This window comes from Pelecanus crispus, chromosome 1 (assembly GCF_030463565.1).
Source record: "Pelecanus crispus isolate bPelCri1 chromosome 1, bPelCri1.pri, whole genome shotgun sequence".
Lineage (NCBI taxonomy): Eukaryota > Metazoa > Chordata > Aves > Pelecaniformes > Pelecanidae > Pelecanus > Pelecanus crispus.
In genome coordinates this window covers 104,694,366-104,707,767 of record NC_134643.1, presented here as the reverse complement: position 1 = coordinate 104,707,767, position 13,402 = coordinate 104,694,366, and the positions used below count along the sequence as shown (strand labels likewise).

General features: G+C 37.3%; 1 protein-coding gene across 1 annotated transcript in view; it reads right to left on the bottom strand.

Annotated features, from left to right (window-relative positions):
* The window catches only part of EPHA3 (EPH receptor A3), a 212,877-nt gene that overhangs the window by 146,135 nt on the left and 53,340 nt on the right, over nucleotides 1-13,402 (bottom strand). Inside the window, exon 2 of the mRNA XM_075714456.1 lies at nucleotides 6,926-7,586. Coding sequence (XP_075570571.1) covers nucleotides 6,926-7,520 — 595 coding nt within the window. The 5' untranslated portion in view covers nucleotides 7,521-7,586. The remainder of the gene's footprint in view (nucleotides 1-6,925; nucleotides 7,587-13,402) is intronic.

Here is a 13,402-nt window from a genome sequence, read left to right as displayed (position 1 = left end):
ATGAAAAGGTTAAGGAAATGCCAGCAAGATCCCTTAGGATTCTCTGTAATAGACATCCATAAGATATTTGCAGCAAAATCCTGCACAAAAATTCAACAGTAGTGGTCTCAAACATGTAAGTGTCAGAGAACTAAGGCAAAAATGTCTGTGTTAAAAAGGGGAAGGAAATGTCTCGCACACACTTTTTAAATTGTAGGCAGTCTGGATCGATATCCAGTATATTCCACTACTTTGGGGAAGGTTTGTTGGGGATTTTTGTTCGGGTTTTGTGGGTGGGGCTTTTTGTTGCTTGAAAAGCAGGTGAGGGGGCAAGGAAGAAATTGCCAAAATATGCCCAATGTGGCATAGCAAGTGCCACCTCTAAACTGGTAAGAGATCTGGACTGAACAATCATACAGTGCAACTGTATTAAGTTGTATTTTGTGAGTCATTAACACTTTTGCAAATATTTCACCTTCTGAGTGAACCTTTCCATTTCCCAACTAGTTTCAAATACAAAAATTCAATTCTGAATTAGCTAATTATGTCATATGATGACACCGTAATACTGAACAACTTGGAGAGAAGTATTAGTAAGCTTTTTTAAGGAACACTAACGCTAGGTTTCTAATCACTGAGCATTAAAAAATAATAGAAATATTTATAATGTTTTTGTTTTAAATACTTCTATGACAATCTACAAGAAATTTAGTAAAGATTCTTCTCAAGTAACTACAGAGCACTGAAACAACACTTTTCTAACTTGAGAATCTGTATAATGTATTAAAAAAATATCTTTTCTAGTAATTTCACAATGTTTTCTTTTTAATTTTTGCTTGTTTAGGACATGTGACAAATGTGCTCACAAACCATAAGATTCTGCCCAAGAGATTTTGCCTTTAAAACACACATTTTAAATCTACAGCTTATGATTGACAAATCATAGAATATTTTCAAAATTTGTAATACTCGGAAAATGTTACATAAAAAGTTGCCTGTGATCTTTGTGAAGTGCAGAATAATTCTTCCCCTATGAAAAATCATCTGGATATCTCTGATATAACTTCTGTAAGAGTTAAATAAACTCTAAGCAGGAAGGTAAATCCTTCATTGTGTGCTCTGTTTATGTACTTATAGAATATAAAGTGGATGAAAACAATGAATATTTTACAAATAAAGTGATTCATAATTTATAGCTGCTGTCATTTTCGTTTACTAGCTTGAAAGATTTAGAGTCCCTTTTAAAAAACATCTCTCTTGCTTTTTAAAATGAAAACAATACTTCAAACCAAAGGAAAAAAAATACACATCAAACCTCTGCTTTAAAAAATGTGAATCCCTAGTTTTTTCAGGTTTCATGTAAAAGGAAAGTCTCTTAATAGTTCCATTATTATATATGACATGACATACAATATGATCAGTTCCTACATTTTATTAAACATAATTGTCTCTATACAGAGCCTAAGCATTAAAACCATACACTTTTGTAGTGTAAGCAACACATCCAAGTCACTCGGCTATTTCCAAGGGAAAAATGTTATCATCTTTGCAGTTGCAGCAAGCACTTGTGCCTTCCGTCTGTTTTCACTTGCACAAAGTTGAGTAGTTCCTCACAGTACCTTTTTCTCTTTACATGTAAAGTTATCTTTTATCTATCAATATAAGCAAGTAAAAAGTGTATTTACTTATGCAGAGACAAAATGGTTATTTAAAGCATGGGGGGAAAAAAGAAATCTAGAGAAATGTTTTTCATCCTTAGTATTAATGATGTTTTACATATTTTTTATCTCAAGTACAGCATTCATTCCACTGCAAGAATTAAGCGATGTATGAGATGGTTCAGATTTAGCAGCCACAGATGGCATTCCTCTCATATCTCCATAAACTCAGAGAGAGAAATATGATTTAGGATATGCCACTCTACAACTCAAAGCACTGAATAATTTAGTGTTAGGGAAAATTTTGTGAAGTCATTTTTGCAATAACCAGGCACAGTGGGTGAACTTCAGCTCGCTCTCCTTTACCCCTTACTCCCTTTTCTCCCATTCAATCCACCTGATTAACTGCTAAAAAATATATACATAAGAAAGGACTGTTGGATTACATACTCTTTTTTTTTCTGGCTTTGTTATAGAAAATGTGTCAGTCACTTGTGGTTAAAACTTACAATTTTATTAGATAGTATTACACAGGATATTTACAATTCAGACTTACTCAATTCCAGCAACTAAAATTTAGAAACTACACCTTGAAATGATAGCATGCAGAAAATGTAATTCTGTGCTTTTTGAGTCATTCTATTCAGGCCCACCAATTTAATTTTCCATTTGATAACTGGAGCCACAAAGCTCATTTTTGGTATAAAGAGTCACCTGTTAGAAGCATTCAAAAGAACATTCAAGCTCACTCGTACTCCCACACGGATAAACAATTGTTCACTGCGCATGTGCTAATTAAGTATATCATCGTGAAAAATATCGTTTCCCACGTCCAGCTAGTCTTTCTGATGTGCATGAAATAAACCAACAACAGAATAGACACATTCAGGATGGAAGAGATTTATTATTCCAAGCCTGCCAGTGCAGGATTTCCTTTATCATCTGGTTACTGCATTTTTAAAAAACATCTCCTGAAATGAGGCTTCCATTATTTCTCCAAGGAGACTTCCAGATTATTACAGAACTGAAGACATTTTTTCTAACATTTATCCTACATTTTCCCATTTATTTTGATAATATTATGCAGCTAACCAATCTTCACATCATGAGATCTATTTCCTCTCTGTAGCGTTCAAAACAAAACTAAGCCTAGCTTCTCCATATACAAATCACTCACTGGGCAGGTGATGTGAATGCTCCTTTTGTTTTATTGATCTTTGGGCTGTTCCAAACACTATGCCACTGCATAATCTCCTGGTGTACTTGCAACTTAAATAGCGAACACAAGCCTCTTTGCCCTTTTCATAAAAATCACATTGTTTACTTTGAATACGTACAAAGACAGTCAAAAAGGATGAGTAGAGGTATGGACCAATTAGCCTGTCCTCCAAATAAGAAGGCACTAGTAGAGAGGAAGAGTTGGGAAAACAGGTATATAGACATGAGATATTAGACATGAAAGATCTAGAAAATTGTTAGTAAAGAAGCTGAAAAGGCAGCAGTTATTTTCTCATTATACAAGGAAAACCTTATCCAACTGACTTAAAACTGAAGGCTTAAACACAGCAAGAAGATACGTTTTTCACACAAGACAAGTTATGGCATTCATTACCATAAAAACAGATTAAAAATATAAAGAGTCAAAAAATAGACAAATTAGCAGGTGACAGGTCACTAATTCCTATTAAACATAGCTTTTCTTACAAGATGTACTTAAGTCTTAGGAAGTCAACAGTTGACTGGCAGAAGCTGAAAGCTATACTCAGTAAAGCAGTGCTTTATGCAGTTTCTTGTACTTTTCCTTAAGAATCTACTGCTAGCCACTGTCAGAGAAAGAATACTAAGGCAGATAAACCTCTAATCTAATCTACTATGGCTGTTTGATGGGGAACAAATTGAAAAGATGAGTTATCCCTGTTGACTGGGGCACAGCATGGAGACTATCAGAAAGCATTAGGTTCAGTGTGCAGTTCCAGCCAGTTGTTTTTTTTGCAATTGAAACAAATTAAAACACAGTAGTTTTAAGAGAGGACATGCTGTAAAGACATAGTTTGGCCAAAATGGCATGAAGACAACTATGAAATACTACAATAAGATTAAACAGACAGGACCCCTATGATGCAAGTGCTAACTAAGATGTAGTAACAGTCTACAGTGGATGACATATACCATATTTAGTTAACTAACATATGTGTTAGCTAAGGGGAAAAGAAAAGTATGAAAGAGTGGCTTTTCCAGCATGCTCTCCGACACATCTTACCTTACCTTATACAAACCTACTCCCTCCAAAATACTGAACAGGCGCAAAAGTCTTTGCTAGTGGAGGCACTAAATCTTAAGCTGTTAACCTAATGTATACCACGAAGACTAGAATTCCTAAAGGAGAGGTATAGAGCTTGCTTTTGAGAAATCATTTCTTCGTACATGCACAATAATGAGGACAAGGATGGTCACAGCAAAATTGGTCCTGATTCTTTAATTGACTGACACGTATGTATCATACATGTACAATGCTTATTATCTGGTAGGACCCAGAATAGAACAATAATCTTTCCAACAAGAACCAGTACACTGAGTAAAGTCAACAGTCCAATTTTGGCTTTTCAGAGCTTAGATACAAATGTTATAAAAACATATATGTTTTTATATGTACATGTACACCAGTAACAAAAAAGGCTTAAGCCTTATGTCATCTTTTCCTGATTATGCCAAGAAGGGGAAGCAGTCATGGAAAATGGTACAATTTGTGTTATTTGAGGGTATGACTATGCCTTAATATTTTTCCAAGTACCAAGACAAGCTGTTCTGAATGAAACTAAAATAGGCTGATCATATACCATTAGAGTCCTTCATTTTAATCATTAGTGATAATCTCCTTCTAATGTAAAATTACATTGTTTCCGAAAACAGCATTATGGAAACAAACAAAATAAATCAGAAACAGTCTGAATGTAGGATCAAGTAGTGACAAGACACTAACTTGTTGAATGCTTCCAACTACTGTGAAGACAAGAATTTCTATTACTTATTACTCTTTCAAACTTCAGTGGAAACATTTTTTTTTTCCTAAATTATGACTTCATTCCAGCCCATGCTTGTAATACCATTTTGGATCTTTAGACTCTACAATTCTGTCTCTACTGCCCTTTTATTGACAAAAAAGAAAAAAAAACCTTAAACCCCAACACCCTAAAAGAAGGAGCAAGAGAAGAAGAGAAGGAAAAGAAGCGGAAAGGTACAGGAGCAGCCTTGAGCCTGAGGTCAAAACTGAACTTTTTTCCAAGCCTTCCAACTCCTGCTGAGTTACTGATGCCGACAAATGGGAGGTTTTGAATTACTGACTGCTTTTAGAGTGCCACTTCAATCACACCACACTGAAAATATTCGATAAATATGACTTCCAATAAAAGTTAGTAGAACATTATATGTTAAATCAGAATAAACCAGAAGGACCTGTCGCTATTGTTAATGATTTCATCATATATCACTCCCGTATATTCAACAGTTGGCAAGGAATTAAAAAAAAAAAAAAAAAAAAAACCCCACACCAAAGGGGGGGTAGAAAGAAAAAGATAGTAGTTCTATGGTCTGATTTTGTGCCTTCCAAATCATGTATGATACACTCACACATGGATGTGAACTCACTTCTAATCTCTGCAGAACTCAGTAGGAGCTGCCTTGCCTACTCCAAGCATCTGAGAACCTGTTTTACATAAAACAATTTATTTTGCTTTACTTTGTTTAGCTCAATTTTTGCTCAGTTGTAGTCTGACACTTTCTGGAGTGATTGTCTTTTTGTGCTCATGTGTAACTGAAATTCTAAACCAACACCTTTCAACCATTTACAAGTACAGAGGTTCTATAGGAAGCAAGACTATATACAGTGGTTAAAAGGGTATTACTAACATTTTAGCCTTTTTAAGTGTAGCTATAGGAAGCCCTAGATAAGCATTTCTGAATAAAATACCCTCTCCTAGATTCAGCTCTTAACAGAAGAGTTTAACTTTTTTTCTTAATATCAGTAGCCAACTGCAGAAAAGCAACAGTCTCAAAAGATTCAGCTCCCTAATTTATTCGTTTTGAGGGCAAAACCAATTTAAAAGCTACTTAAAAGCAAAACCAAACAAAACACACTCTTACCCCTTCCCTCCCACACCTCCCTGGCCTCTTCTCAGAAAAAGTCACCTTAATTAGAACAACAGTTTTCACAAGAACCTGGCTATGGGTCTGGTGGGCTCTGATTTGGTGGGCTCCTAGTAGCTCCGCAGGAATTGCCTGTTTGACATAAAGATTGCTGTAGGACTGGTGAAAAAGGAATACATGCTCTCTCAACCAGGTTCAGAATACTTTAAATTTCTGTTCTTATGGATATATGCATACGCACATGTACACCAACACACATACGCACACCCCACAGTAAATAGCTACTACTCCTTCCATCCATGGTATTTCTACATATTACTGTTTAACTTAATTATTTCATGGAAGACCCTTTGTCACAGCCAGCACCCTTTAAGGCACTCTGTGAAAAGAGGTTTAAGATTCAATTAGCAAAAAACTTCAAAAGGTTCTTTTGTGAAAAGCAAAACGTAGACCACCATCATTTTGGTTGATATTAAAATTAGATAAATATAATATGCATTTCTCTTAACGTTTAAAAGACCATTTCTGGAAAAACTCAAAATCCCTGGTGTAGCCTTGTTCTTGGGAGCATTCACATAACCACAGTTTGCAGAAACCAAAAGTTCGGAGAAAATTATTTTGAGTTAAATACATAAGTATTCGTGAAAATGCAATTTTGAAGTTCAAATATTAATTTTTCAAATGTATCTGCATTTAGGAACTATGCTACCTGAAACAATGCTACCTGCTTTTTTCTGACCAATCCAAATTAATCAACACAGCTCAGTAGCAAACGTTATACATCAAGCCATAAAGTTTTAAAAAAAAAAAAAAAAAAATCACACAAAAGAGGTCAAATATTTTGACACAAACAACACATTTGAGAAAAGTATAATCTACTGCAAGAAGTCCAAGAGTGTTAAGAGAGACTAGATTTGCTACATACTGCATTAACTAAGAATCAACTGTTGACCCTTATCAGATATTTTTAGCAAAATTACATTATTTACACAGATTAAATAAACCCCATTTTCATGGTGATTTTATGAACTAATTTATTTATCTCAAGAATTTGGAGAAAGTTAACACGACCCAATACACAGAGTAGGGACGTAAAGTGAAGCCCCTGTTAATAACTGAACTATGAACATGGAGTGCATTGTTACCTTGGCACGCAAAGCCTCTTTCTTCATAGCCAGCATTACACAAGCACTTCCCTATGGGCACTAGCCATTCTCCTTCTGTACTGCAATACATCTTGGGTGGCTCTTCCTCCTTGGAATGATTGACACAAGAGCCCCGCACCTCCACCAGTGACTGGGAGTCCATGGGTACCGTATCTGGAAACATGGCGAGGTTCTTGACAGTGAAAGGGCACTTTTTGAAGTACACTCGCACTGAGACTAAGGCAACACACGCACCTACATCTTGAAAAGCCAAATAAAAGCCTTTCCTGCTGACAGGCCCCACCTCGCGGACTTCTGTATTCAGCTTGAGAATTCGGTCCCCAAGATCCATTTGGGTGAAGCTCTCATCAGCTGCAATGGTGTCGATCTTTGTAAACTGATGCTCTCTGAACTTTACCAAATGGTCATCATCGGACTCCATGTAATACAGATTGAAGGTCTCCTTGCAAGTGCCCAGAACTAGAGGGATACTATTACAGTCCCTCAAGGTAAACTTGAGCTCCACATATATCTTCTGAGCTGAATTGCGTGGAATCCAGTTTGTTCGCAGCCAATTGTTTTGACTATGGTCCATAACATTGCATACTTGGTAAGTTCTGATTGGAGTATAATGCTCATCAACACCACTAATCTCTTCCCACTGGAAAAAAAAGAAAAAAAAAAAGGAAATATTTTAAGATTAATGATTATACCAATAAAAAAATCCCATTTAAAGACAAAAGCTGTGAAAAAGCAAAAGTCACTTTGCTTGGACATCACTATAGAACAGACAAAGTCTGGCTGAACTTGCACTTACTTTTTTCCTATTAAAACATATAAACATTTTAAATGAACACAGAATTCACCATTAAGAAGTCAGTTTTTACTAAGTTATTTCAAGGTGGCATGACAGAGATGCTACAGCTGTTTTGCATTATTAAAAACCTGTGATTTCTTGAACTATATGCAGTGCTGTCCTTTTGATCATGATCCCAACATGTCTTTACTACAACCGCACTCACCTCTAACAGAAGAGGTTCACTAGGATAACACCACGTTTTCACTGTTAGAATCAAGTTGTATTTCAAAGATTAAACAAGATTTAAAATCTTACCAAACAAAAGTCAATGGCTCCTACTGGAATTCCGTATAGTCACAATAAAATGCTACAGTTTTAAATTTATTCAAAGCATGACAATCGATTTTGCTTGGGATATATGTTCTCTGGACAAAGTCAAGCTTAGCCCAGTTTCCAGAGTTATTAAAAGTTACCACCAACTTACTGTATCTTGGTTAGTTAAGTCTTCTATGGACTATATAGACTATGACACTAAAATGATTTTTGAAGAATACATAGTCATTGTTTGTTTTTGCATGTCATCAGCTGACAAACTTACTTGACCCAGACAGGGGGAGGAATGGGTTTCCTATTTGTGAATTACTCATGTACCAGTCCTACCTGATTTCTGAAGTCACACTTATTGGAGAGGAATATTTACCAATCACAGGAAAAAAAGAAATTCTAATGGGGGTACTTAAAGTAAATATTTACTGTTAGTCATTTACCATACACAATTAAGCAACTTAAGATGTATCTTTCTTAGCTTTCTCCCTGAATAGATGACCAGGATCAATTTTTTTGTTTTGTTTTTTTAAGGTCATCATTCTTCAGCTTTTATCCACACAAAAACTGCAGTTGTTCTATATTCCGGGTCTTAAAATGCAAAATGAAGAGTCTTACCACTAAAGCGCAGGAATTAAAACTCTTATTACAATGAACAATACCTGTTCCAGAATCACAACACCGTTGAAGTTGAAAGAAACCCTTCCAGATCTTCTAGCCCAAACCCCTGCTCACGCAGGGCCAGCCAGAGCAGGTTGCTCAGGATCCCGACCAGTCAGGCTTTTGAGTATCTCCAAAGACGGAGACTCCACAGCCTCTCCAGGCAGCCTGTGCCAGTGTTTGACTGTACTCAGAGTAAAAAGGTTGGTCCTTATGTTTAAATGGGATTTTCTGTATTTCTGTTTGTATCCATTACCTCTTTGCCTTTCACTGGGCATCAGAGAGAAGAGTCTGGCTCCATATTCTCTATACCCTGCCATCAGGCATTTATACACACTGGTAAGATCCCCCTGAGCCTTATCATCTTCTGTTCTATGCTTCAAATTTAATTACACAAACAAAAGAGGTAAACTCCTATCGTGACAATGAAGTGCATACTAACAGAGCATACGGTAGTACAGCAGCTACAGAAATCCTTGATTGCTGTCACCCACACACACAGCCTTTGCAAAACACAGAAATGCTGCCCCACGCAACCAGATGCGGTGCAGCTGGGGAGCAGCAGAGCTTAAAACAGAGCTGCTGCATGGTACAAAAACTGGAGATGCAAAGTAGACAGAATTAACTACGTTGTGAGAAATCACTGACACTCTTCGGGGAAGATGACAAAGAAGAACTTCTACCAGGAAAACATCTTCCCTCAAAAATCAAGTCACATCAATGCTACATTTAAGATCTCAGTCTAACGATTATTCATTTTACATAAACACCTTTTGCTGAAGGATCTTAGTGTACTGCAGAGCAAGCATTAGGAGACAAAAGTACTATTTCCACTGTACGGACAAAGAAACTGAGGTGCAGAAGCACTGACTGTCTTTACAGTTTCCTGGTTTTACAAGACATGCATCACACATACACAAAGAAAGAAAGAAAGGGAAAAAAAAAAAAGTGGACACATCAGAGTAACATCTGAGAGTTCTCAGTCCCAACCCACTGACTTAAGAAAGTTTTGCTATGACTAAGAGCTGGTCTGCACAAGGAAATTTTCCACACACCACTGAAGATGTGATTAAATCACGCTGTTAAACCAGCAGATAAAACCAGTACAAATACTCTTCCTTTAACTGAAACAAAGTTTATTTTAGTTCACTTTACAGATCTGACTATACACAAGTTTTATCTCTTCCTGACCAGTTCAACAGAGTTAAAAACAGTCTTGGATGTGTATCATACAGCAGTTGAAATGCTGCAGCAAGCCATAATACGCTACATTGCCAAAGAGAGCTAGCAGTGCAGAGCCCGAGTCAAAGGTACTGACACTAGAGCTCACGGCCGCTTGAGAGCTGGGCACCACGTGGCAGCCCATTGTACAAGGGCCAGCTCTTGCCTGCATAAGAAGCAGCTGGACCCTGGCTCCCCGCTTCTGCCAAGTTCCCAAAACTGAGTGGAGGACCCTCCTCTGACAGCTGTCCTTGTACAAGCACAGCCCCTCAGCCAAAAATATAATCCTGTTGCAAAAAGCCGTTCAGATGCCATAATTGCCTCCCATGAATCTGGATGTACCTATTGAACTACAGGTTTTACCTGGACAAGTAAAAATTAATTTACAATGACTGGATGAAACTAGATAGGATTATATAATGAAACAATTTTATGGACATTTAAAGCAGCTCACACTGATTCATAAGTGATCTACTTATTATCTCTTCCATATAATTTCTAATCAGTTCAACATATTTTACATGTCCAGTGGGAGATAGAACAAAACCAGGAACTTGCAGAATATAAAACATCTCCAGAGCAGATGTTATTTTTCTGGACAAGTCCCACTGCAAGTTTTTTTTCAGAAGTTTCTTATCCAACATGCTTACACAGACAGTTGAATGCAGATGTATGCATTGTGCAACAAAGGTAGCACCCACTACTATGTTCTTGACCTAGAAGCTGCAACGTGCAATTATCGCTTCATTAATTTGTAACGAAGACCAAATTGCTTGGAAACAATTGTAGAGTGCCATGTCAGTCCACTTACATAAACAAAAAAATTTTGAATCTACTATTTAAAGCTGAAGCATTGCTGAATGGAAGCATCAGTCTCACACTGGGCGCTAACATGACCAAAATACTTTAACTGTTACAAAACTAGGGAGATTGCAGCTATCACTTTAGAAAGAGTTAAGGTGAAACAAGTCACCCAAACTACAGGAAGAGTGTCCAAATCAGAACATGTACTAGATTCAAGTAGATTTGTGACTTCAATAATTATTATGATCAAACTAAAAAACAAGCAGTACATTTGCATTGCTCATACATTGCAACTTTTCCCAGTAAGCTACCATATTGCCATCCCCAAGTGATCTTATTCTAAACAGATTATCAAGAACATCAAGAAAATTTCCCTTCCACGACCCATGAGTTTTTTCTATTAAGTGATGTTTCTCAAACACTTGTATTTGTAGTTGTTTTAATTTTTATTTCTGCACTTGTAACTCATGTGTTCAACTTGGCTCTGCAAAGTTACAAGTCACATAATTACTTACTTTTTTTTTTTTTTTTTTTTTTTAAAAAAAAAAAAGAGAGAGAGAGAGATTCTTATTCCAGGGATGGAATCAAGGAAAGAAAAACATAAAACAAAATGCATGCTGGTCAATAAAATAGTGCATGGTTTTTTATTTAATCATTATTGTCAATTGCTCCTGAGTTGATTTCAGCAGCTCAAATGAAGGCAAGCAGTCTTTCACTGTAAACCCTTATACATTACATTCATGGGGCATCCTACAATATAGGTCTTTTGAGGCATCATTTATAAAGGATTTCTCAGCCCAAACTTGTTCTGGACACACATAAATCACAAAGTTCCACATTGTTTTACTGCTGCAAAATGCTAAACTCATGCCCACTTCAGATCAAGGGGAGACTATGCATGTCCTCTTTAATGCAAAGTCGTGCGGTTTTAGCATCTCTTCTTTTTCCAATATTGCTCGTGTAGAGCCACCTCCCCCTTATGCTGCACTTGAGCCCTGCTGCTTTTAGAACAAAGTATCAGATAGTACCCAAACAAGACTATGCCTCTCACAGCATTTCTTTTCAGCACTAAAAATCTACTATCATTACACAGAGGATAAAAATCAATAAGCAAACAAACCTTTAGTAGTTGTGAATGTCTACTTTAGCTTTATAGAGCGGTATTGTCACTAAAACATGCTGGCTGTTAAGAGGCTAAGTGGCAATAGGAAGCAAACCTCCTGCGTGGCATTGCCAGATAGCCTATCCAGTGTTACGGTATTCCGTGCAATTTTACTTTGTACAGGCATTATTCTGACCTATATTCCCAAACAGCTAGCTGAAATAACAGAACTACTAGGTAGGAGTTAAAAAGTAAAGGAAGAATTAGGAACAAAGAGTATCTAAAATATTTTAAACACATAATGAAAATTCTGATTCGCGGGGGTCAGGAATCAGCTAAAAGAAAAGTCCATAGTTACTACTTAGTAATTAAAGTGAGTCTTTGCCTCTTAGGGCACAGGAAGAACAGAACAGCATTCCGAGTATGTACGAACCTGGACAGCTGGGGCTAGAACAGGTCACAAGGCAGAGCGCTATAATAAATAATAGGAGGCTGAAAAGTCATGAAGAGGAACTCAGCTGAAATGGAGGTGAGACAATGAAATGCAAAGAGAACAACGCAACAGAGATATGAGGCACGCTGAAAGAAAACTTAGATGTAAGACAGATATTTACTCCATATAGGGCAACCAGATGGCAGAAAGGAACACCCTTCTTTTCACCTTCTGCACAGAATCCAGCCTGCTGCAGTCTCAGCCTCCCCTCCTCCCACCTTCAGCTTCCCAGAACTACTCCCATCCCATGGAAAACTAGTATGGGGTGGGGGCCTAATTTCTATTGAATCAACCTTCCTGAACAGTACATCATAGAAGCATGCGACCACTAGTACTTCTGCAGGAATAGGAATGTAATGCAAGGGGCAAGAAAGCACCCAGCAAGAAAGTACGGCCACCAAACTTAGCTACCACAGAAACCCACCTGGAACTCAAAAAAAAAAAAAAAAAATCTATTTCTGAGGACACTGCATTTTCCCATACAAAATTTCATCTTGTTGAGGCTTTGCTTAGAGAAAATAAGAACAGTTTACATTTTCGTCCTCCAGACAGATGGAAAAGATAAACCAGAAGGTATCAGAGGAATAAGCAGAAAGATGAAGGAGAAGCTGTCACAAGGAGACAGACAGACTGCACAGCAGCAATAGCAGAGAAACACTGCAGAGAATTTGGGCACAGGCACTTTCCGAGGAGTTAGGAAAGACCAAGAGAAGGTTACCTGAGCCAGGAAGGAAGGAGGGAACTGGCGCGATGCAATATTGAGGAGGAAAGGCATTGGCGGGAGTTAGGCTGAGGACTTAAGAAAATCTGTTGAGATGCCAGCAGAATGACTGCATGGAAGATCTGTACTTACACTGTGTATATCAGCATTGGTGGGACCCAAACCTAATTCTCACCTCAACTACCTGCAATTACTTGGGCAACTCTGCTCCATGGGACATTAGACTTCAAAGATGTCCCAGCTGGCATTTCTTTCTTTCAGTACTGTGCAGCTACAGAACAAATGGATATTTACCAGTCCTGGCTATGTTTAGACTGGAAATTAGTAGCTGGTTTCCAAATACTGGAAGAATG